Source organism: Magnolia sinica, chromosome 13 (genome assembly GCF_029962835.1).
Source record: "Magnolia sinica isolate HGM2019 chromosome 13, MsV1, whole genome shotgun sequence".
Lineage (NCBI taxonomy): Eukaryota > Viridiplantae > Streptophyta > Magnoliopsida > Magnoliales > Magnoliaceae > Magnolia > Magnolia sinica.
In genome coordinates this window covers 69,576,655-69,604,093 of record NC_080585.1, presented here as the reverse complement: position 1 = coordinate 69,604,093, position 27,439 = coordinate 69,576,655, and the positions used below count along the sequence as shown (strand labels likewise).

Here is a 27,439-nt window from a genome sequence, read left to right as displayed (position 1 = left end):
AATTGCACCTAGAGTATGAGCATTATCGGGCTACTCTCTTGAACCACAGTCCTCTTCCATCCATGAATGTTGTGATCAATGATTTGTTGGAGGAAGAACAATTTCTTAAGGTTCTTTCCTCGATTCCTCTTATACAACTTTGGTGTCTTCAACTGGTAGCATTATACTCGCATTGTGACGTGCTTTGGCTGCAACAAGGTGGGACATCTGGTCTCACAGTGCAAGGAGTATGGTGCGCTCTCGCCAGATTGGTCATGGCATTTATGAATGTAAAGCAAAGGAATTTACTGCTATTTCCCGAGGCCGAGGATGTGGTGATCGTGGCCATGGATGCAGTTGTGGTCGTGCCTTTGTTGCTGCCCCTCCCTACTCCTCCCTACTAACCTTGTCTTTGTCTCTCCTCTAACTCTTGAGATAATTTAGCAGATCGTACAAGTCCTTTCTGTTGCAGGCCTATCATGTATATCCTTGTCATATCCTTGGTATATTGATTTTGGTGCATCAAATCATATGATCAATAGTTCTTCTCACCTTCGTGATATTAGTCCTTATACTGGTCATCAAGTTATTTATACAACTGATGGTGCATTACTGCCCATTATGTCGATTGGTACTTTATAGTAGTCCCCTACTGATAATCGGTCCTTTATTTTGAAAAATGTGTTTGTTTCATGTTCCTAATTTGTCTTCTAATTTGATTTTTGTGGGTCAGATTACTTAAAATAACTGTTTGGTTCTTTTCCTTAGTGATTTTTTTGTTGTGCAGGGCAACGGGGAAAGTAGTTAGGAGGGGTAGGAGGAATGGTCACCTCTTCATGCTGAAGTTCCCTTCTAATGTCACTTCAGCCTCTTATTTTTTTTTGTCCCATCTGCTTTGGATATTGTTATGATAATAAATCGTGTCGACTTTGGCATTGTCACCTTGGTCATCCACATTGTGATAGGCTTTACACCATTTATTTTCCTTTGATTTATTAAATAAATTGAACATTAATAAATATGCTTTGAATTTGCCTTGTTCTGCATATTGTTTATCAAAGGGAAAAGCCGCTTCTTTTTCTTTGAGTACTTCTCGTACTTCTACTATATTTGATTTGGTGCATATTGTTGTCTAGGTTCCTTCCCCCATTTTATCTAAATCTGGATTGCAATATTATGTTATATTCATAGATGATTTTACTGAGTTTACGTGGATTTATTTCATGCATTCCAAGTTGCAAGTTTTTTACATTTACTAGCAGTTTTCCTCCATGGTGGATACTCAGTTTGGTAAGAAAATTAAAGTGTTGGGTTCTAATTCCGAGAGGGGGGGGGGGGGTTGATGGATTGGAATTTGCTGCATATTTACATGATCGTGGGGTTATTCAACACAAGACCTGTTCTGACACTCTTGACCAAAATAGGGTGGCTAAACGGAAGAACCATCAGATTGTGGAGACTGCAAATACATTGATGTCTGATATGTTGGCTCTTAATGCATTATGTTGCATTTGGTATATCTTGTTAATCATATGCCAACACCCCTTCTTCGTAATGTCTTTTCCTATTTTATTCTCTTTGGCTCTTTACCTAATTATTCATCATTTTATGTGTTTGGGTGTGTTTGTTATGTTCACATTCCTGCTCAAGAACGTAACAAACTATCCCCCAAGTCCACTTGGAGTATGTATTTAGGCTTTGGCAATACCCTAAAAGGGTTTTATTGGTATGATGCTACTTGCAAACGGGTACGTATTTCTTGTAATGTAGTTTTTTTTCTAGAGCATGTACCTTTTTATTCTCAGTCATTTACTACTATTGCTCCATCGGGTTTTTCTTCCTCTGAGCTAATTGATTTTTTAGATATTCTAGTTGCTTCTTTTGTTCCTCATCCCTTGTAAATTTATTAGCGTCGGCCCAAAGCACCACCTCTGCCTCCTCCTCTGGCTACTTCACTTGCTGCAGATCCTCACTCCCCTTACTACTGATTCAGTTCCCTCTCCGGTACGTCGCTCTAATCGGCCCCATAATTCTTCGGATCATTTGATTTACTCCATGTCTACTATGTGTTCCACGTTGGATTTTGTTTTTGTCCCTACCTCCTACTCACTGGCATGCTTATCAGAGTTGTTGGTGATAGTAGATGAGCTTAAAGCATTGGCTAAGAACCACGCATTTGTTCCACGTCCTCTAGGGCAACAAGTTATCTGCAGCAAATGGGTTTATTCCACGAAGTTGAAATCTAATGGATCTCTTGATCGATACAAAGCACAACTAATTGCTCAAGTATACAAGCAGGATTATGTGACCGATTATGATGAGATATTTTTTCCAGTAGCAAAAATAAAGACTATATAGACTTAACTATAATCCATTTTAGACATACACACAAAACAAGTTTCTCTCTCTCTCCGCCTCTTGAAAAGTCTCTTGTTCATTGTTTTTTCTGCAACTAAGTTCATCGTCGAGTCAATTCATTTCAGGTTTGAGTTCTTCATGTTGGTTCAAGCCCATGTACAATGAGTGTACTACTAGGACTGGGTCATAGTCGTTGTATTTTGGGGACCAATTGCCCATGACTCTCATTGCACTTGGAACACGGTTCAAGGAGGACAAATTTGGTTTCAAGCCAAGTGACTCAGTCACACCTCAACTCAAAACAAATAAATCTTTCTTTACTACCTTTTCTTTTGTTTCATTTCAGTTTTCTATTTTTCAGAAAATCTGTCTACTGTTTTCAACACTAATATCCGACAGTTCTAAGGGTGTATGGGACAGTCTAGAGCCAAAATAATTCGAACTCCAATAGAAGACGTTTGGACCTCATAATTTGTCCCAAAATAAACAAGGCACAATTGGTCCATTATGGGCCGAAACTAAAGCCCAATTGAGAGGCCTCCTTCACGTTAACCATGTTGTACAAGCGTGAGGTGAGCAGATCTCGTTACTACGAAACGTCTTGCACTCTACAAATTAGGGTGAAGTGTTTGGACGAATTACACAACCTATTCATGCACAGTACTTTAACAAAGAGCAAGTAACAAGAGCTCTCTCCACCTTCAAACTTCCAAATTGTCTCTTTCTTTCTTTCTTTCCTTCTTTTCTTTCTTTTCGTTTTTTATATGGACAAATTCATTTTATTTGCACATCTGTTTTGACAGTTTCCCTGTCGATATAACATTACAGAGTTGTGTAACACCTATAGCTTTGTTGTATTCTGGAGAAAGAATCATTGCAAACCTTCCCCAATGTACATATTCAAATGTAGAACCACTAGTGAGTTAACGAAAGCAATTGATCCATGATTCAAAGCCTAATTATTTATTTTACTCACCTATCTCCTAGTGTCTTTTCCTAATAAAGGACCAGATTCACACATCCAAAGGCAAGGTAGTTTTGTGCCTCCACATCATTTCCACACGTGACACACATGGACTAGTTCAAAATTATTCATTCAGAATTTTATATAGTGCTTGGACCATGGTCCAAAATTTTCAATTTTTAGAATATCCTAGCCTTTTAATTGGTGGCATCCAAATGAATAATAAAAGACAAAAATAACCACCAAAGTTTTGTTGGCAAAGGGTCATTTAGCAAGATGATTAAGATAGACCAATCAAATGAATTCATGGTCATGGGCTAACCAAAGGCTGTACAGATATATCAATCCATTATCATGTGAGATTGTAATTGGGCCCACTTATCATCCTAAATGGAGAATTGGATAGGAGGGATTCACAGTGGATTGCTTCTGTTAATCGATGACGTTCATATAAGACCTGTAAAATGGATGGCATGACCACTTTCAATCTTACTATCCATCTTGCTTGCCGTTGATTATATGGATGTGATTGTCCAATATTATCATTTTTGCATCATGTGAAATCCCTAGTGGTTCCTCTATCGGGTGATGGTTGTTGATTATGGGTGGGGTTTTGATACATTATTGTGCCCACAGTACCATACAGGTGGGTTTTCACACCAGATTTCATCTTAGATAATTATTCGAACCATAAATTTTCTAAATTCTGAGCTACACAGGCCATCGCAAGAAACATTTGATGAATGGATGATTGTGTATGAAGATGAATTTGGAATATTAAAATGTATATTTAAAATATCATAGCTTCTATGTAGTAGTAATGCCAACATGAACACTTCGGATATCATATAAGATGCAATTGGGGGGTGTAAGCCCCCCTACGGTACTATATGGTCGTAATCATCAATCTGCTGCTGGCACTCACCTCAGAAAGAAGTCCACCATGTTGTTGCTTCGGAGGAAAATTGACTTTGGGACGCTGAATATTTGATCTCCTCTTGGCGACGAGGATCTTACTACCAATCCGCCATGGAACCAAGCTTTTCAAAATCCGAAGAAATCTTGATTTGGATCTCTCCCTCTTGCATTTCTCTACCAAACTTCCGGTCTGAAATACCATTTTCAAGAAAAGCTGGCGAATCTTAATGAGAACGGAGAATTGGGCCCCGCGGATACTCCAGTTAGGGAGGATTTTCAAGCACTGGAACTTGAGGTCGAAGTTCTTGGCCTTGGCATGAACATAAATTCTCCATGACTGATGCTTGGTTGCTTGCATATACATATGTGAGAGAGAGAGGGGGGGGGGGGGGGGGGGAGATTTGAGTGTGTGGTGTACTCCCTTCGAGTAGCCGTTACAAATAGGAGTCTGTAAATTTTCAAATTTGAATAAGGAAACCGTTACAATGCACTGAACCCATATGCGACGCGGTAGCCGTTTGCCTTTGCCCCTGTTCTAGGAAGCTGTGTGGGGCCTACAGAGATGTCAATGAAAAAATCCACTCCGTCCATCAGTTTTGCAAGACCAAAATAGGACATGTATGTAAAAATCAGGCAGATACCAAACTCATGTGGCCCATACTGCAGGAAAAAGCGGGGATTGAACGCCTACCATTGGAAACTATGGGGGCCACGAAAGTTTTGAATCAGGGCGATATTTATTTTTACATATTATATGAGTGGTATTAAGCCTATTAACGGCTTGGATTGTATATAAAAAATCTTGGTCAGCTCCAGCAAGATTTCAACGGTGAACGTTTCTGAGTTTTTTATCTTTCTGAAATTTTGGCTCCTCTCCTACTGTGGTCTTTTAAAACTAATGGACGGAGTAGATTTGTCACGGGAATATCTTTGGGCCCCACACAGCTTCCGACAGCCGGGGGCACAAGGTTATCGGGGAACAGGCAATCCGCGTTCATTTTACGCATCCCTGGTCTTCTCTTCCGTCGAGATTTTAAATTTGAACATATGACGACAGGGTAACGGCTAAAATGCGCTTTAGGCGTATTACGCACCCTCATTTCTTCTTCCCTTGCAAAGCGATAGTTGGGCCCACTATGAGGTGACGTTCCTTCTAAACACGCGGTTAGTCGAAGAACCACGAACAGCAACCCGACGCCGCTGGATTGCTAAACCATACTTCACAAGTACCCAGACTTCTACAAAAATTAATGAACATGCCCCCGACCCTTACCGTAGGGCCCACCCTTATTATACGTTGTATATCCACTCCGTCCATCTATTTTTCCAACCCATTTTACGATACCGTCTCAAATACTAAGCATATCTAAATCTCATGTGGACCACACCATAAGAAATAATGATGATCAAATGCTTACTATTAAAAAATTTCCTAAGACCTACCTTGAGTAGATCTGTAATATTTATTTGTCATCTAACCCTTGATAAGGTCAAATACAGCTGGATGAAGGCAAATTACAAAGATTAGCTTGATCTAAAAACTTTTGTGGAATACAAAATTTTTTTAACGATCATTCACCACCTTTTCCAGTGGTGTGCTCCACCGTAGATTTGAATCTGCTTAATTTTCGAGATAACATCCTTTGTTTAAGATGAAAAAACGGAAAAGGCGGTGTGGATACCAAAAACATTAATCAAGGTAAGCCCCGAAGGGTAGGGTGTAGGCCAGCTGCCTAACCCCGTATGGACGGGTGTCAGATCTGCCAAACAGCGCGGCTTGGCTGCGGCAATGGAACCAGCGATGTAGGTGTACTGTAGGGCCCACCTCGATGCCTGCATTGTATATACATGCGGTCCGTATGTTTTTATTAGATTATTTCATTGCGTCGTCATGTGGACATTGGAAGGAAGATTTTTCGGAATGGGACATCTACTCTTTTTCCATTGGTTATCTCGTTTCATAGCTTTTGTTTGGGATAAAAGTATATTATATTTGGCCAAAGTCATCGTATTTTACCAAATATAACATTGATCAATTATTATGATCGTACAATTTATTAGACCTTATTGAAACGCTTTAGATTGAAAACCTAAAGATCATTAATTCTAAGAGGACTCGTGAGTTTGTGTCGAAGAGATTTTTAGTAAGGGACCGCAATTATAAAAAGAGAAAGTATTAGGCATCTACTTTGACCGCATAAATGTACAGTCTTCGTTTCACAAAATTTGACTAATTTTCGACGAATAAGATTAGTTCTTGTGTGCAGAAAATGTAATGCAATGCAATGACAGTGATGATTAGTCGATCTGAATTTCTGATGGACAATATCAAATTATATCGGCAAGCCACAGAGCATACATTTGAAATGATCAAGTGTATGGTGCAAACTATGTAGAAATGTGATGTATGAAATACTTGATGTTGTATTGATACTTATGATACAATGACAGTTAACTGGCTAAAGTTTTTGGTGGGCTAGTTTCGATTATATCGGCAAGCCGCAGAGCATATGTTTGCCAGTCAAATATGAGAAAACAATGGAATGCAATGTATATCACAAAACGATGGTTAACTGGCTAAGGCTTCTGGTGGGCCAATTCTGATTATATCGACAAGTCTCAGAGCATACGCTCGCTAGCTAGATGCAGAAAATGATGGGATGTAATGTAATGATTATATATATGAGGAGAAATGGGGTTAAGAAGGGAATGAGTGTTGCATGATGCTAATGCTTTGATTGATGAAATTAATTGAAGCTTAAATAGTTGGATGAACGGTAGTATAAAATGGCTAGATTGAGTGGCTCATATTTGAACTTAGGTGGCTCAGGAAGCTTAGACTCTGGCTAGGCTAGGCTAAACCAAGGCTGGGCTCTCTCTCTCTCTCTCTCTCTCTCTCTCTCTCTCTCTCTCTCTCTCTCACTCTTACTCTTCTTGGTGGAGGGATGGAAGGATGTAGTGGATGCTCCCTAAATTCCTGATGCTTTGAAATGGGAGTAGATGTTTGCCTTTTTTGGATTTCTTGGATGGTTGAAATAAGAAAGGGAGGGGGCTTCAAATTCAATTTTCTGGTAATTGCTGGTAATCCTAGGGGCAACAGGTGGTTGAAGGGCTACAATTGGAGATTGCCACATAGCATCATCTCATGGATTGGATGAAGTAGTAAAATGGTAATTTTGAGTAAGGAGATAGAATTCAGAGTAAATACACCCCAACCACACACTGAGGGTCTGAAAATGAGTGATTCCACATGCTTGAGGGACGCCACCCCAAAGAGGGGGAGTGCCACGTGGCCAACGATAAGCTGGTTACTGTCGGTCCCCACTTGGACTCCCTGCTTTGGCAGGCAGTCTCCTCAAAGCATGTGGAGGTTTGCTGTAAAGGTTGTTGTTTTGAGATTTTGCATATTTTCCCGATTAAGCTTACTTTTGGGCTTTAGTTCGGGCTTGGTTTTGAACTTAACTAGGTGAGTTGACTAAGTTATTAGACTGGGTATGATGACCGAGTTTGTTGACTCAGCGAGTTCACTGAGTGAGTTAACTCATTGAATTGAGTGAGTTTTATGTTCCTAGGGCTTAAGATTTGGGTTGGCTAGGTTAACTGGGTTGTCTTGGTTGAATGGGCTGATTGGGTTAAGTTTAGGGTTTAGGATTGGGGTTCCTAAGGTTTAGGCTTTTAGGGTTTAAGGTTTGGGATTAGGGTTTGGTTGACCATCCATTAATTTAAACTCAATCATCTTATCAACCTGGGGTGGGGTATTTACAAATACCCCTCTTTGACAGATGTTGTGTGCAACCGAATGCCAAAGCAAGTAACGCTCAATCTTTGCCAGTCAGTCATGAATTGTGATATGGATTTGTTGCCTGCTTTTGTGTTTGTGTCAGCTGGTTGTCTAGAAATAGATAATTCGCATATATCGTGAGGGTTTGAGGAAAATGTTGCGATGGTCCCTGCACAATTCACCAATCGCAACCCTTTCACTCCTGATTGGTACTAACATCAGAAAGGTAAAGTAGAGCCCTTGCACTTTTTACGACCTTATGAGGATACTGACCCATACTAGATTGTTCATTGCTTCCTAGATCCCCCAGGAATACTTGTTTTGCTTGATCGTCAAAGTAGTTAGCTGCCTTGCGAATTTTGTGTCCTTCGGGAAACTTACTACGTTGACTTGGACTCGATCAAGTTCCACAAGTATACACGCCTAGGTATGTGCGAGTAACCTTCTTCCATTTAATCTTTTAGTTTTGACACTTATGTTACAATTTGTATTTTTCACCATTTGGATGATTTCTTCTGACTAGTTTTGGCCTATCATTTTTTCTTAGCATTAGCATTTGATACGATGGAGCTGGCACTAGAGTTCAATCCGATCGTACTTTGATGTGCATTTGGTTTGATAATCTCCGAGGAAACTGCGAGATATTAGATCTTATTTAGTTTTACGTTGACTACCACATGGAGATATGAAAGATCTCTTAGTGCCTCGAAAGTGTGACGCTTTATTTTAAAAATATTTTGTGATTTTAAAGTCACCCAACTCCGGGGAGTGATACTTGGTGAGGGTTTTTGTTGCAAGATGATTTTAAAATATGTCTAGCTTACTGGTTGTCTCTGTTGGAGATGCCTTTAGGATTTCAAGTATGCTGGTTTTTATTGAAAACATGTGAGGGGCTACTGTGTATGACGGTTGCAATTTGAATTGTTTTGGCTGAGGATTATGGATTTTTAGGAATTTGTAATTTATTGCTAGGATTTTGGTTATTGTAATCGCGAATGAGATATGTTGGGGATGGTTTATTTGGTACAAGTCTAATTAGTGGTTGTGATCAAGCGTCCGATTATAGATGGTTGATCGGTTCTATCGTCTCATAGGTTATTCAGACTTGATTATATTTTATCTAATACAGATCGTTGGTCATAATCAATTCCGTCTTTTATTATGGATGGTGCATGTCTGTTTGTCATTGGCGATTAGGATTCCAAATTGTGACTAATTGGGTTTGTCGTCCTGCTCATTTGCGGTCAAGATTTTGATCCATGATTGATTTCGTCATCCCGCTCATTTACAGTTAAGATTTCGATCCATGATTGATCTGATCGGTCATCCCCTGGTTTACGGATCCATGATCGATCGGATTCGTCGTCCCACAAGTTTGTGGTCAAGATTTCAATCCATGATCGATTCCATCGTCCCACGGTTTTGTGGTGAAGATTTCGATCCATAATCGATCCTGTTATCCTACAGTTTGTAGTCAAGATTCTAATATATGATCAATCGGATCCGCCAACCCGCGGTTTGGGGTTAAGATTCCGATCCATGATCGATTAGATCTGTCGTCCCATTGGTTTATGACCAAGATTTTAATCCATGATCGATTTCATCGTCCCATGGTTTTGTGCTTAAGATTCTGATCCATGATTGATTCTGTTGTCCCACTAGTTTTGTGGTCAAGATTTTGATCTATGATCAATTTAATCTTTTGTCCTACAATTTTTGCGGTCAAGATTCTGATCTGTGATCGATCGGATCCGTTGTCCCGCAAATTTGTGGTCAAGATTCTGATCTATAATTGATCAAATCCGTCGTCTTGCAGTTTGTATTCAAGATTTTGATCCATGATTAATTCCATCATTCGGCAGTTTACGGTCAAGATTTCGATCCATGATTGATCAGATCCGTTGTCCCACTAGTTTTGCAGTTAAGATTTTGATATATGAACAATTGGATCAGTTGTTCCACAGTTTTTGTGGTCAAATATCTGATCTGTGATCAATCGGATCTGTTGACCCGCAAATTTGTGGTTAAGATTCTGACTTATAATCGATCGGATCCGTCGTTCTGCGGTTTGTATTCAAGATTTTGATCCATGATTGATTCCATCATTTGACAGTTTACGGTCAAGATTCTGATCCATGATTGATCGGATCTGTTGTCCCACTAGTTTTATGGTCAAGATTTTGATCTATGATCAATTGGATCTGTTGTCCCATAATTTTTGCGGTCAAGATTCTAATCCATGATCAATCAGATCTGACGTCCCGCGAATTTGTGGTCAAGATTCTGATCTATAATCGATCGGATCTGTCGTCCCGCGGTTTGTATTCAAGATTTCAATCCATGATTGATTCTATCTCTGGTAGTTTACGGTCAAGATTCCGATCCATGATTGATCGAATCCGTTGTCTCGTGATTTGCAGTTAAGATTTCGATACATGATCGATCGAATCAGTCGTCTTGCATTTTTTCTCTATGGGGATTTGAAAATGTTTTTATATTTTTGAAAGGTGACTTGGTCCATCAAATTGCGAGCTGACGGTCACGATTGACGCCGGTTTTTATTAGAAATGTTTTTGAGATTTTAAAAGATGATCAAATCCATTGGATCACGAATTGACGATCGCAATCGATGCTAGTTTTTATTGTGATATATTTTGTAAAAATTTTAAAAATGAACCAGTCCATCAGATCGCGAATTGACTATCGTGATCAATGTTAGTTTTTATTGAAATATGTTGGAAATGATCTGGCCCATCGGATCGCGAATCGACGGTCGCAATCAATCTTAGTTTTTATTGAAATTTTGTGAAATTTGAAAATGCATAGGATTTTCTCTCTCCTCCACATCATCCTTTAAATTTCTCGTGAGTTATTGGATTTTGGATTAAAATTTGAATTTTTCCACCATTTTCATTATTTACTCTATTTCTCTCTTCCATCACTTCATTATTGATAATTTGTGTAAGATTCCTTATAATGAGGTCTTCCCAAGGTCCCTCTCTTCCCAAGGGGAGAGAACTAGGCCAAGTCACTTCACCAAAAGGGTGACTGGTAACAAGCTGGCCTTCGCCGGTCCCCCCTTTACCCCCTAGTTTCTTCTAAGTACCAACTAAAAGGGTGTAGCCTCTTCTTCTATATATTTCAGCCCGAGGTGGCTCACCCAACGTGCTATATTCACATAGTTTCTTCCTTCTCTCTCTCCTTTCTCCCTTTCAAGCTCTCTTTCTTCCCTTCTTTCCCTTCCTCCTTTTAGTTCCCAGTTTAGGTTTTTTCTAAAGTTTGGACAGTAAGAGCGGTACTCTCTTAGTGTGAGGAGGTAAGTGTAAAGGTAGGGTCCATTTATGATTTTCTTTCCTTTCTGTAACGTTTCAGAAAAATTCGTACAAGGACCCGAGTACCACCTCAGGCAGAAATCACCCAGGACCAAAACCTTTAGAAATTAGGTTAATATTAGCAAGTGCTAAACTAGAGTACTTGTGAAATTAACACTAACCACTTTAAATATGATCTGCAAGATCCAAAATGTGCAGTATCATTGACGCTACATTGCCCTGAAATCTAGAATCCACCTCAAAACCTGGTTGCTCTCAGGAGCATACTGAAACTCCGTATCGGACTTGGACCGCATGTCGAAAGTCCGATAGCCGCAAAACTATACAGTTATGACCGTATTACTGGACTTGACAACCCCCTCGGAAATCAAGTCTTGATTGTGTCTAGAAATGCATAACTTGAGCCCGGAGCAAAGTGCGTGAGAAACATGAAAATATTTAGAAATAAAATTCAGATTTAAGTAATCTGAGTCGTGTCACTTGCGGGCCAAATATAGGGATTCAGACCGTCAGAATTTGACCCAAATACACCCTCAGATCAGGAGAAATGTCTCACACATGTCGGTGTGCTTGTGACCCTGATCGAGTAACCGTGACCGTCAAATTGAAACTGGTCCGCCACGGCTGATCTGTAAACCCGATTGGAACAAAAACTCAGCCTGACCTAGATCCAATGTCAGGAAGCTTAAGTCTGACCGCACATAGAAAAGGGGCCACCAGAAGTGCTCCGTTGGACCGAAACAGTCTGTATTTGGATATAACCTAAGTATACCTTAGCCTTGGGGCCATTTCCATCAATCCTGGGCCTATATAAGGACCTTAAACCCTCTCTCTCTCTCACCCCATACGAATTTGAGAAACCCTAGGGGAAAGAGAAGAGAAAAGAGAAGGGAAAAGAGAGAAAGTGAGAGTGAGAGTTAGAGATTCTTCCTAGGTTCGATTTCGTTATTCCACGCACTCAACCACCATTCCTGTATCGCTACACAGGCAATTCCGACTCCATACTTGGGTAAGAAAACCTAACCCTAACTTGTCTTAGGGTTTTTGACTAGCGTATTAGATGAATTAGCTAACCTATTCCCTGTTATAGGTTATTGTGGTGTCGTAGACAAAGACTTAGCTTTTAAACTGAGTTCGTTACGAGTCTACTGGCGAAAGGTGCGGACTATAAATGTTTAGGTTATGGTTTTCAAGGCTTTCAATGTCAGTTAATGATTTATAACTGACTTGAATTGCTATCACATGCTTAGAAACGTTGTTCCCGCACTTTACACATATATATGAACTATGTTGAATATTGTGTATTCTTGTGTTTGTTGAAATGTTTGTATACGTATGGATTCTGAGTATGGATTTGCCATGATTAACTATTGTAGACATATGGTTGAGGTATACGTAACAATTCCTTAGTGAAAGGATTTTCCCTAATACGTGCTATCACCAACATACGTCATGTATGTTGGAATATGTAGTCTAAGTGTTTGTAGAAATATCTGAATGAACAAGTGTGTAATAAATTGTACTTTATATGGGCGTTGAGAAGAGATTCTCAACTATCTTAACGATGTGTATGATTTCCTCCATGTAACTTACATTCTTTATCTGTTTTACTTGGGGACTACATATGTGTGAATTCATATTTAAGTTGATCTATCAAATGCTTATATGCTAGTATGATTGGAATTGTTGATCCATTACTGTTCTGATTAGCTTGTATGATTATCTGTTATAATTGAATGTGTTTGGGACTACGGAATAGTCCAGGCAATCGGTAACAGGCATTGAATAGGTGGCTAAGGTTGATTTCGCCACATAGGACGTGATCGATGAATCCGAGCCGTACTTGGGATGTTGGCAGTGGTTAGGCCACATAGAGTGCTTACGCACTTCATGTCAGTCAACTCAACGTGCGCTCATTCTAGTCGAGCTCGTCAAGTAACCCGATTGACCCGATATATGTTCACAATGTATGGACACTACTGCTTGAATCTAAGGTACCAAACTCACCAGTGAAAACCCCTTTAACCTTGGTACCTCGATCCGCTAAGACTCATGAGCCGGGCATGGTGGTATGGGACACCGTGGTCGAGCTGTCGGCCTACGCTAGGGTGAAGAGCCTCCCCGTAGTGGCCAATGAGCAACACAAACTCGTGAGCCGAATACGATGGTATAGGACACTGTATTCGAGCATCGGCCTACACTGATAAGGTGACGAGCCCTTTGTAGTGACCTCAAGCATACGCTAAGATCGTGTAGAGGCGATGAACCCTTACGTAGCAACCAGAGTACAAACTAGGCCTGCACTGATAAGGTGACGAGCCCTTTACAATGACCTAGAACCGTAACATCGTATGAGATTTACTAGGATTGACGACCCTATATTGGATCATCGTTTGGGAATTGATTTAAGGGAGGTACCTTAGCTTTCTAATCTTGCTATATGAAAAGGACTAATAAGAACTTGATAATCACGTTCATGCACCGCACTGCATGTGCCGTTTGGCGTTGGGCAGAGTACTGAAGAAGTGACTGACATGCGCGACCGTTAGATGAAGATCGCAGAGGGAGTGCAGGCGAGGGCATGCATTATTTATTCATACCATTCTTGCATTAATCAGAGTACTTAGGGATGTTTGATTGTATTGTTTTATCATTACTGCTTGACTGAATTGAGAACATGTTAACCTTTGCTTTATTGTTCCACTGAGTTGATCACTCACTCACGTTTCGGGACGGTGTTGTACACACCAACCAGACGCTGTCTTAGTTGCAGATGGAGACCCGACTGATGAGGCGAAGGCGAACTTCGTAGATGATGAGGATGCCTTCTCATATATGTAGTATTCTGGCGGGTTTACCTAGACCGTTCTGATCGGCGGGGCTTCAGGGTTATACTTGTAGTGGACTATTACATTTTGACATTTTGTAATTTGAAACAATACATGTAATTATTGACCTGGCAATGCATACATACTTTGGGGACCTATACTGAGTTATAACGCTATACATATTTGAGTAAGTCTTCCTCTTGCGTATTACAACTGTCCCTGGATTATGTAATGCTGATTTGGCTTAATCTTATTCATATTTTATGCACTAATACAGATAACATTTAATCATCATTAAATATGTTGCATAAGTGATGCGTTAGAACTTGGGAGTTGGACTTCTACTCGACCCCTGATTTTCAGGGCGTTACACTTTCACTCATTCAATCTTTCTCATGCTTTCTTTTTTATTTTTTCTTTTCTCTTCCATAGGTGCTTCTTTGAAGTTTTGGGTGTAGTGTAAAGTGGTGGGCAGCGAGAATATTTCAAGGCTCAAGTGGTGCATGGAGTTGCACTTTCAAGATTTTTCATTCTTTTATTATTTTCCCTTTTACTTTACTTTGCTCCCATCATCTTTCCACATGTACAAAATAATACTTTCTTTCATGTATTTCAAAATACATGTAAGTGGTGTTATTTCTTTGGGAGCCTTTTGTATTATGTAAAGAATGGATCTAAAATGATTCCTTGGGCCCCACGCTCCATTTTACCTCCCCTTTTCATGTTCTCTTTTCTCATGCCTCCATGCTTTTCTTTTCTTTTCTTTTCGCAAGTGATTGGGCCCATTGAGATGTAAATGCCCACATCAAATTTTTTTCCCTTAAAATTCTCCATGATGACCTGTAACACCTCGAACTTTTAATTACACGAGTATTGAAAGTTCTCGAGCGTTACCGTGAGATTTAACATAACACGTACATGGATACAACACCAATTTAGCTATCCTCACTTTGCGTCTACTCTCGAACCTAAATCTGACCATTGGGAATGACCTTCATCCATAAATCAAATCATCCGACCATTAATCATGTGGTTGGATACATGTACCTTCCCTTAACTAAATCGGTGAATAACTATTTAACAATAATGATTTAGATGAAAGGTATTTTGTAAGAATTGTTTAAAAATGGACATAGAACCAAGTAGAACCATTAGATTTCACAAAACTCTTAGATTAGCAATAATTACAAAAATGCCACTAACCTAGACCCTTGAATCCTATATCACATGGTTTGCATTATTCGTTTAATGTGAAAATTTGTACCATGCATATGTATCATAAATTAACCATACACGTCGAATTTCAGCCCTTAGATCATTGTAAAAGTGACCTAATCAATAGATCAACCCCTTAACTGTTGATTTTGGTGTCCATTGAGTGAAGAAACCTCATGGGTAGTTGTAGTTGGATATTTTCCTTCATAAGAATGACTTAGATTGCCCATCACATGGACCAAGGGTGAAATATGAGGACCCCACCTTGGTAGGCCTTTTCTTAGGCGAGAAGTTATCCTTTTGAGCTTATAAACTCTTAATAAATCTAGATCTTCAGATCTAGCCACTTCCTGCCGTCCATCGCAATTCAAACTTGGACCACACCTTAGCCCCATATGACTACTAGGTTATACAAAATTTGGGTCCCGATCTATGATCCTACACCTTGAACGCTGAAGTCAGTTCCTTCCTTTTGACACAAAAGGTGATATTTTAGATTTAGGTTGTTCCCACTATCCATCAACCACCAAATTTTGTCTAAAGGTTTACCTATCCTAACTATGCATTTCCCCCAAACTTGGGCCTTGATCATCAAGTATTGACCATTAATTCAGATCAACTTCGTTTCGGGCATCCGCTAGGAGAATTTTCCAGACTAGCTTATCTAAGGCTCAAATTTGCTCCATATTTGGGCTTATGGTTCAACACGACCTGATTAGACTGGTGAGCAGAGTGGATTCTCATAAAAACCTTACAGTGGACCCCACTTGACCGAGCAATTGGTCACGTCCCATCAATGCTAACGGCATATGAAACCAAAACGTAAACCCCTTCTGCAATTTGCATTCAAAACAGAAATTACCTCCTATTCTCTCCCAAAATCAAGCATGACCAACTAGGATCATTGAGTTGCCAACTTGAAACTCAGATTGGCTTCATATTTAACCTCTTGGGCCAACTTGATATGAGGAAGCTAATGAACGGAGTGGATTTCCCACCAAACATCATACTGGACCCCCCCATTTCCCATCCATTCACAAACCAAGAAGTTACATGCAAACACATGCATTGTATGTAACTACCTAGCATAATAGCCCGGTGAGCATAGTCTTACGTTGATTTGCGGTGTGGCCCATCCAAAGATCAGACCCACCTCAAACTTGGGGCCATGGGCCACCACGTCATGCCAAAGTCAGTGTATGGGGTGGATCTTATGAGGGGATCAACAGAGATGGGACCCACGGACTCCAAGAAGAAACAAAGCAAAGCCTTCCACACTTGTTGCGTTTTTCTTCCGCAAACGGCGCCAGAAACTAAATGTAATTCGAAATCGGATTGCGTAATGAGTTACTCAGTACGCTTTTATCGTACTGAGTAAACTCAGTTGGGCTCACTGTGAATGTATGTGGTTTATCCACACCGTCCATCCATTTTTCCTGATAATTTTAAGGGTTGATCCAAAAATTGAAGTAGATCCAAAGCTCAAGTGGACCATGCCATAGGAAATAGTGTGGAATAACGATTTCCACCGTTGAAACCTTCCTAGGGCCCAGAGTAATTATTTGTCATCCAACCTATTTATAAGATCACAAAGACATGGATGAAGAGAAACCACAAACATCAGCTTGATCCAAATCTTCCGTGGCCTCCAAGAATTTTTCAATGGCAGAGGTTCAATCACACTATTTCTTGTGGTGTGGTCCACTTGAGTTTTGGATATGCTTATGTTTTGGGCTAAAGTCCTAAAATTATCTGTTAATATGGATGAATGGAATGGATAAAATAAATAAATAACGATGGACCCCACAGATTTACTCAGTACGCTAAGGGTACTTAGTTACTCAGTACGCAATCCGCTTCCATGCAATTCAAACACCCTCGCGTAGGAAACCTAAAGAGAACTCCTTGGCTCTGATCTGGACCATCCATAATAGAGAGGAGGGACGTTCAATCCTCTCCACGTTGTCCAAAAGGGTGGAGATCGAATCCGGAAGAAGGGACGCTGGCAGATTCCCGCTTCTTTCGCTGCGCAAACAAGAACTCTGCGTAAGATTTCTTGCATATCCACAGCGATGTAATTTTGCAACCGACCTCAAGAAGGGTCTGGAAACTCTTGTGCCTATAAAGGCCTTGCTTCCAACCGTGAGAGAAAGAGAAGAAAAGGAAAGAAAAAAAAGAAAGAAGAGAAAGAAAGAAAGAAAGAAAGAAAGGAAAAGAAAGGAGAAAGAAAAGAAAAGAGAAGAAGAAAGAAGAGAAAGAAAAGAAAAGAGAAGAAGAAAGAAGAGAAAGAAAAGGAAAGAGAGAGAGAGAGAGAGAGAGAGAGAGAAGGCTTTGTGTTATGACTCATCAAGCCACAGTCGAGTCGAACTTAGTCGACTCAGCAAAAAGATTATTAAAACTCCGGATCCAAGATAAAAGATATAAGCCGAAACAAGGTAAGTTGATATTTAGATATAAATACCTAGTATAGTTTCTTTTTTTTTTTTTTGAATCAGATCCTTGAAAACCTAACATTTAATCTTAGCCGTACAATGTTGAAATCTAACCACAGGAATTGTTTTAAATATGATAGAATCCGATCCTACTCCTTGTACGTCAAGTTCTGACAAATCTTAGAAAGTAAACCGACTTAAGAGGTGAGGGTTTTATCCTTTGAGCTCACATTAATTTCCTTTGAGCTCACATTCATTTAAGCCATTAAATCCATCCTATTTTTATACATGCCTTTATGAATTTGATCCCGCCATGTATCTAATCTGGCCTTTTAAATATCACTTTGAATCTTCTATACTATTATATGTTTCACCATCAATTATTGGCCCTTTTGAGATTTTTACATGATATCCATTATAAGAGGCTTTCCTGGATTCATGGGAGGCTATGGACATAAGCCTTGCTCTTGCCTTACCATTGATAGCTTTGCTACTCTCCGTTACCAAGAATCAACGGTGGATGCTCTTCTAATTACGGAGTTGGTCGTTGCCACCCTTATTAAAGAATCGGTCGTTGCCACTCTTTTATTTATTGAGTTGGCTTTAACCCATCTTTTCATGATCGAGTTGACCTTTGTCACTCACCCCTTATTTGATCTAGTTATTGTCACTCGCCCCTTTTCCTAAAGGGCTTGGCAGGTGTCTTGATATTCTTAACCTTTCATGGATAAAGGAATTCTCTCTTGGTGCAAGTACTATGTTGGGAATCCCTCTTTTAGTAATCGGTTAAATATTGTGCACGTAATGCGTTTTCAGTAGCGGCCCTGAGGCGCCATGTAATTCCAGGGTTCTTGGGTGATGTTGCATTGGTTGGTGTACGTGAGTCATTCTGTATATGCAGTACATCAATTCCTATCTTAGGGGGGTTGGTTGTTATAAATAATCGCTCCAATCTTTGGGTGTGTATTCACTGGGATATGTGTTGTGGTCATCTTAGGATAACCATGTAAAACCATGTTAAGTGTGGGATACGTTGACGAATATCCGTAGTATGGGATGCGGGTCGAGTCGGATAACTGTAATCATATTCCATATCGTGGCGATTGCTAAATGTGATACACCGCATATACTTTGTTAGGCATGTATCTCATATAGATTGCTTGTGCATTAATACCTCTTGTAGTGTGGAGTACTTGACATATCAGAACCTTCGTATTATTTTTATAAATCTCTTGAATTATTGTTAATATTAAAGGATAACCATAACTATGAGTAGGGCATTGACCCTCTCCCAACCAAACAGATTATGCAGGTGATATACAAATTTAAGACCTAGAGAACGATCTCCCTATAGAAGATTATACTGAAAGAGTCCGAAGACAGTTTATTTACTTAGTTTTATACTTCCGCTACGAACTCAATGAATGTAATAAACTTCCCCTGAGAAGGCATTGATTATTCTTTTTACATTCATGAAATATAATCATTATAGTTGATTTTATTCTCGTGAATGTTACCTTCATGAATGTATCTGGACACGATCCAAATGGAAAAAAAATAGGGTGCGATTTCAAAAGCATCCAAGTTTATACATTATTAACACCCGATTTTCTCGGGCACGAGTATGAACTCTGGCCGTGAAATCTCGGGATGTTACATGACCCAAACATCCTTTTGGAAATCCTATGGATAAGAGCGAACGATCCATACTAAATTTTTACATTCAAATGGGCTTGAGATTCCATGTTGGGCCGAAGTGAGGCAAGTGACCCATGCCTCTTTAGGGATTCTTGGGTTTGCTTGCTCCTTTTGTAAAGTGAGGCCGAAGTTGGCCTTGAATAGCTTTTGTGGCCCATGTTAATGTTAGTCAAGGGCTTTGCTTCTTAATGTATATGTAAGGCCTAAGTTCTTTTCACGGGCTCATTTGGGAAGATTGTTCGCTTGTCTACCTCTTTCAAGCATTGACTTGGAAATCTCAATTTTCATTTGTACATGTAAGTGTGATCTTTTGCCATTCTTGTTCATAGATGGACCCTAACTAGTCCATATGAAACCATTTGTAAGTGTGGGAAATAGGGCATCCTTAATCTCCCCTCTTGACTGTCTTTTGGAAGGAGTTCATGGACTCTTTAGAGCTTGTATGGACTTGCGCTTGGCCTATATCAAGTTCCCACTAATAGACCTTTGGTCCTTTTATCGTTGCCATATATTTTTGAATGGGATTAGTCTTATGGTGCGGAAGTTGACAAGGTTCACTATTGGTGGTGAGATGAGTTCATCGTGATTTAGGGTGCCTCGTTTTCCACCTCAAGATCGCTTGTGTCAAGCCCTAAATCCGGGATTAGACAGCTTCCGTAGTGCCCCGAATCTGGCACTCGGCTTACATACATCAAGTCCCGAGTTTGGCGCACCATAAGGACTTTTTTTTTTTAAGTAAAATTTTCTTGGAGTGATTTTTTTAATAATACCTAAGCATAATGATCCGTAATCACAATACCAAACAATAACCTTCATTATAAATCCAGACGACTATAAGTATGCTTTCCAAAACGTACTAAGTGTAGATATTGCCAAATTACAAAAAAATAAAAATACAATGCATCAAGAAAGATAAGTCCTCCAAGCTACTCTTGCCTTGAAAAAAAAATGAGAAAAGGAAGGTTTAGGCTAAAAAGCCCAGTGACTACACTCGTGTGTGCGTGGTGTACAAGCATGCAGTAACAATCAAAGTATTAAAGTGCATAAACTGAAGTATAGTGACCATGTAATGCTACATAAAACCAAGAGGGCAGGATGCAATGTAAGAGATGATATGCAAAAGTATGCTGGGTGTATGTAGGCATGCAAATCCTCCTCTAAAAGTCTACATCACAATATAGTTATCATCATTAGGAATCACTGGGGCCTGGTATCCACAGCAAGTCCGAAACTTATTGAATAGAGGCCTCGCATACCCACCTTGTCAGTGGGGGGCCTATAGCCATGCCAATACCCACCCGACATGCTGGTAGTGGACCCATTTCAGGGGCTGGTCAAACCAAACCACATTCGCTCCAACTCTTTAGCTAGGTGTAGCCGAACCTCTTCTCACCTAACCGCGTCGACGGGAGTCAGGCCTACTATAGTCTTCAGCACTAGGTGACCCATGGTATTCGCCTAGTCTTGAGGATGAGGCTCGAGGGTACCACTTGAGGTTTATGGAATTTCACCCAGGGGTCTGGGACCGAGTATAAAGAAACCCAAATTTTTGATGTCTATAAATACTAACCATGATGCTGCTATGGTGGTCTCATCAGTATAACCATGGTGTTACTGTGGTATTCAATCCATCATACAAGGATGCTATGCGAAATGCAATGATAATCCACAAGCACGCTATGCAATATAATTGTACTTAAGCAATGCTATGTGTGTGAACCATATATGCATACGAGGCAGCCCTAATACCAAATGGGATCCTCTGACAACCACATCTAACTACAATCCATGCTCATCATGGAAAAGATATATGCGTAATATCAGCATCAACATAAACATAAATTACAATGTAGTATCAAGTGAGTTTTAAGGACTTCAACCTAGGGACCAAGCCCATAGTCCCCTGGACCAAATAACATCCGCACATACTCCATCATGTGCACCCCGCACCAACATCCTTTACCACATGCATATGATCTCCACATGATCACATCATGCACACCATGCACTCCTCATCCATAATGCATGTACATGTATACATGCGTGCAGATGCAATATGCATAAATATCATAAGATTAGTAAAAAAATGCTCACGGTACCAACATGGCAAAATAATGGTTTGATATGCACTCTCCCTCATGATCATGGGGCTATGCGAGTGTCCACACCTTCCACGTCACAAGTATGCACTAACCACACAATAGCACAACTAGGATTAATCCATCATTCGGCACCAATCGCATGGCCGGAACAACATATAGTGTCACCACAACAAGTTATACATCAAACATGCACAAGGGATATGCACACACTATAACATGTATCAAATTCACATGTAAAGATCCATAGCTACTTGAAAGCTAGACTATATCATGAACATATTCATTCACGGTTAAGGGTTAAGTGGTCTGCCTCATCATTCCTATGGTAAGTGGGTGTATAAGTGTCGTGCCAGCATACGGTGCTAGGTGTGCTTTCTATGACTTAAGGCAATACATATGTTAGTCATTTAGTCCTTAGGTCCACTTGATCACCATCCAAGCATGTGAACATAAGCTAGCATTACCATGCACATACAATCATTACATCCAACCACACACATACATCCACATAACCACATGTATTACATCTCACAATCATCACACATGTGCTATCACGACATGCATAGTTTGATTTCAATCCAACACCTCAATATGTCTAGCTATCGTCTCAAGCAGACTAAGGCCCAGTTCATTGTCACACTCGAGTGGACCGATTAGTGGGTCACTATATCCCAACCTTTTGGCTTGTTGGGTGACCCATTTGATCTCCACTATCAGTCCATTCAAGAACTTCAATCAAAATTCATTCACGAGGTCCAAATGCAACTTGACACACACATCACAAGGAGTCTCATGCACTTACCAAGAGGCCCAAACATAGGCCTAATATGCACATCTCATGGAGTCTTAAGCACTTAACAAAGAAAGGCCTGGTTATGGACCTGATAGGTCTACCACTAATGGGCCCACAAGGCGCATCCACTAAATGTGGGCTTCAAGGCTAATGGGCCCACCAGTCTAATGCCCTTGTGAATACATCAATGGAGTTTGCAATTCAAGCTCAATACTATTAATAACATGGGTCCAATAATCAATCTGACACAGGTCCTAAGTTCACATATTTAAGAGGTTACACCATTAGCATAGTCCATGAGTCTGAGTGACCACACAATTATCATATGCCCACATGTTCCTATGACTACTCCATTATCAGAAGTCCATATGGTTGAGTGCCCACACAAATGTCACTCTACTTGCCATAATAAAGGACTTAAGGTCAAATGGTCAACACTTATTTTTACTACACCATAACTCACATGATGGGGCAACCACTTTATTAAACTTTTACATGGTTAGCGGCCAGTACCACGATTTCACATGGTTTAGTGTATATATGATTACTGTCATGGTCTAGTGTCCACATTTCAAAACATCCAAGCTTAGTTAAACAATCAAAATCCTACACATAAATACAAGGCTACACTACATTACACTAAGTCTTAGGCAACAACCACCCCACAGTTCATACAACTAATGATCCGGTTCAACATCACATGATGGAGGAGTTAAGGGCCACATTTAATCGCATCACAAATAGTTTAGTGGTCCCCACTTCCACCTTATTAATGAGGATAATGTAAGGCCCATAATTATGTCACGCTATACCAAATTGAGGTCCACCATATCATCAAGTTGTACATCATAATTCACATGACTAAGAAAATCCACACGTACAATTTGATTGTACATGATTTAGGTGGCCATGCCTATGCCCATAAGCATGTGGTTGAGTTGTTGGATGGCCATCAATGCCACTTGATTTCATGAGGTTACATGACCTTGAGCACATTTTACAATCATACAGTTATATGTTACATATACACCACTATTGTGGATCCTTACTCTTGCTCCGATGGTAGACTCTTAGGAGTTTCAACACCGGGTCAAGGGTTCAAGTATCAAGTGTAACTGTTCAATTTTCACTGTTCTGTATGATGTGGCCCACCAAAATTTAGATCAGCCTAATTTTTGGACCCGTGCCAAAGAATGAGTTGTTGAAATGGGTGGATGGCATATAAACATCATAGTGGGGACCATTACAAGTGGGTCCCTCAATCATCATCATCATCATCTAGTAAACTAAAGAAAATACACCAAAAGACAAGTGAGGGGGGTGTACTCACCTTAATGATCAAGATAGATGATTGAGATGGATTGGCGTTGATGATGGCCCACCAAGATCACATTTCCCTCCCTCTCTCTCTTACTTATTGTAGAAAATGGTGAAGATGTTCCGAAGGCCACCATGACTTTTTATTTTTTATTGTTTAACTTTTACCCCCTTTTTTTTTTGTTCTAGTGACACAAGTGGTCTGCTGTATGAACTCAACAGTCACGGTGGCCTTGGGATGAATTCAACTGTAGGGATCCAATCCACCTGGATTACACTGGTTGGCCCACCAAGGCCTTGGATCTGTCTCATTTCTTGGGCTTGGCCTTAAAATGATATGATGAAATAGATAGACGGCCTAGATAAAGAATGTATTCAATGGTGGGCCATAAGAAGTTTTCAAGGGCAGCTGTTCAATTTTCACTGTTTTGTATGATGTGGCCCGCCAAAATTTAGATCAGCCTAATTTTTGGACCCGTGCCAGAGAATGAGCTATTAAAATGGGTGGATGGCATAAACATCATAATGGGGACCATTACAAGTGGGTCCCTCAATCATCATCATCATCATCATCTAATAAACTAAAGAAAATACACCAAAAGGGGAGGTATACTCACCTTAATGATCAAGATAGATGGTTGAGATGGATTGATGGAGTTGATGGTGGCCCACCAAGATCACATTTTCCTCCCTCTCCCTCTCTCTTACTTATTGTAGAAAATGGTGCAGATGTTAAGGAAGGGAGGGGTATTTGTAGAGAAATGGCTAAAAATGTGGTTAGGTTAGATTAATGTGATTACGGTTAGCTTAGGCAAGGATTATGGCAATTACAGCATGATTAGGACTTAATGGTGCATTAAAGTGGGCATGGGATGGCATGGTATGATGAGATCATACATAAGGTGTGGTGTAGAGAAGAGTTGGCTTTGAGGTATACATGAGAGAGGGGTGGTATGGGAGGGTGACATCACACACATGGGCAGAGATTCTCTCACCCATGTGTGGTAGGGTGCATGTTTGGAAAGCATGTATTGCACACATGTGTGAAATGGAATAGATAGCGCCATGTGCACATGATACACAAATAACTCTTCGGGGGCATATCTCACCAATGGAGCGTCACATAGACACGTAGGTGGTACCTCCACGACTGCGTTGACAGGGTAGTTGATATGACATGGGTCTTAGGGTCTTAAGGTTCTGGTCACTTGAGTGCGCACTATGCATGGCCAAATTAAGTATGACCAAGGGCACCGGACATTGAGCACATAGGCATAGAAAAGGTACTGAATGGATGGGTCTTACAGCTTGTGTGCTCATACTTGATGCTTATACCTTGAATAGGCTTTCCTTTCTCATTGGGTACCACCTTGTCCACATTTCCTATCTTAAAGTGGGTCATGGGATAAGCTCATGTGAAATATTTTTTAGACTTAGTGTGTCTTGTGGAGTCGTTCCCATGTCTTAATTTAAGCTAGTCATTTAGAGATTAAAAAGAAGATATGATGGGATACTTACCTCAACCTGCTCTTATGTAGAAATGTCTCGTCGGTCCCACAACCAAGCTAGTAACTCATCATCATCCGATATTGATCCCACCCACATTCCTCATGAGAATAATTATCTTTCATCTTGGCTCGCCTTGACATTTCTTTGTCTTCCATCAGGGGGTTGGGGGGCTCCTAAGAATTGGGAGGAGTGGTTCCATGGCCCTTGGCCACGACTGGACGTTATTCTGGAAGCTTCTCCCTTTGTGGGCTTTTTTACTCTTCAATTTCCTTAGGCTAATAGGATGTTGGTGACTACCCTCTATGAGCGTTGATGGGACAACATTCGCACCTTTTAATTACCCTTTGGCGAGTGGGGGATTACCCCATTAGATGTTTTATGTATGTGGGCCTCCCATCCTATGGTACATGCGCGCTAAATGCCGAGACCTTGCTAGCCGTTACTGATGACAACTGGATGAACCTCGATGGCATTCCTTCAAGCTCAGAATTTTATTACAATCAGTTGAAGCTCCGCTGGTTGACGACCACATTTGCTCACGCTATCTTCGGAGGATGATCAGACGACCATTTTTAAGGCTAGAGACATGGTAATGTTTCTCTTGGTATCCTTCATATTTTATCATGGCAATGAGAGGATGAACCCCAGTTTGGTCTTCTTACTAGAGGACCTATTGTTCCTCTACAATTGGAATGTGGCTTTGCTGGCTCGTTTGTACCATGGCTTAGATAAGATTAGTCTTGATAGCCGTTCTCTCACCAGATTTTGGTCGATCATTGAGGTGACAGTCATTTCTCTACACCTGATCTCTTGATCCCTTGAATGATGACCATGCCCATGTCCTCTTTTTATTTGATCCTTAGACCTGCTTTTATGACCACTTTCTTCATATGGTTCCATCATTAAGGGATCTGGACCCGGCCCCTTGCCACTTTATGTTGTGGTGGTCGGAGAACAGTTATCCCACCCCTCGCATCTTAGAAGATAATTAATAGGTTGATTTTGATAGCCTCACCCTGAATGATGAAAGTGTTAATCTTTGGTTATCGACTGTTGTCTTCTAATTGCTTATTAATTGACCAACGATTCTTGACCCTTGCAAAGTTCCGAATGACGCTATGTGCTTGTCTTCATAAGTTCTCAACCTTATCGGTTGGGATTGCATTCGAGGCATCTCACTAGCATTGCTTGCTTTCTAATCTAAACACCTACAGATGGTATTTAGGCGAGTGGCTATTTAGTTAGCTTACCGATGTCCCGTATGTTCCTCTATCACCACCTCCGGAGCTGGTTCGTTTTGGTCCTGTTGTAGTGGGTAGCTTTGTTGGGATGCCGACGCAAGATTTCATTATGCCTAATAGAGATTATACTTCATGGTACTGTCAGCTTGGCATGGGGGCGATCTTCACTCCTCTACGGGCTCATCGATATGCTGGTGGTTCGGTGATGGCACCCTTGGCTGATGAGTTTTATGCAGGGCAATAGGAGAGGGGTGATGATGATGACTATGTGGGTCATCTTTAGGGGCTTTAACTAGCGTTTGGTCCTTCTTCATTCATCTATTTTGATACATCTTGTATTCCTCTTTGAAGGATTATGTACTTACTTTTGTTTTATACTGTTGAGATGGTCTTGATCAATGAAAGGTACCTTTTTTATTCATATCTTGGTCATTCAATGTTTTCTTATGATATTTTTGGGCTTGAGGAAGTTGATTGATGGCATGGATTATGTTTTTACAATGTTTCAATGGTTTGGATTGTCGAGGTCCACCTTGATCATCAGTTGAGTACTTTTGTGTCAACAGGTCTATTTTGGGCCCATATCTTCATGCTTGGTCACTTAAGGAAGGATCTGGATGATGTTAATTACATTCCAAGCAAAGTGGAGGTCCATTTGAAGTATCGGCGGCAACCAAGGTCCCTCTAGCTGATGTCACATATCATTTTCACCTACCGCGGGTCTTAGAGCCAATCCCGTGTAAACAGGGTCAAAAAGTACAAATTAGTGGTAAGTTGCCTACCGCTGGTCTCCCATGTGGCAAGCTACTTTGGCTGGTTCTACTTCAGACAAGGCTAACATTCTCCTATTGCCAAACTCCATCATCTCTTGCCTCCGATCATTTGATTCCTGCATGGATTCCCACTTTGTCCTCTCTTTATCTTAGCCACCCCTTTCGTGGGCCACCCAAGATGGGTTGCTAGATGACCTTT

General features: G+C 40.4%; 1 protein-coding gene across 1 annotated transcript in view; it reads right to left on the bottom strand.

The window, feature by feature from the left end:
- The window catches only part of LOC131223842 (uncharacterized), a 56,551-nt gene extending 51,790 nt beyond the window's left edge, over window positions 1-4,761 (bottom strand). The window contains exon 1 of the mRNA XM_058219367.1: window positions 4,227-4,761. Within this exon, the coding sequence (XP_058075350.1) occupies window positions 4,227-4,583 (357 nt within the window). The 5' untranslated portion in view covers window positions 4,584-4,761. The remainder of the gene's footprint in view (window positions 1-4,226) is intronic.
- Window positions 4,762-27,439: the final 22,678 nt, after the last annotated feature.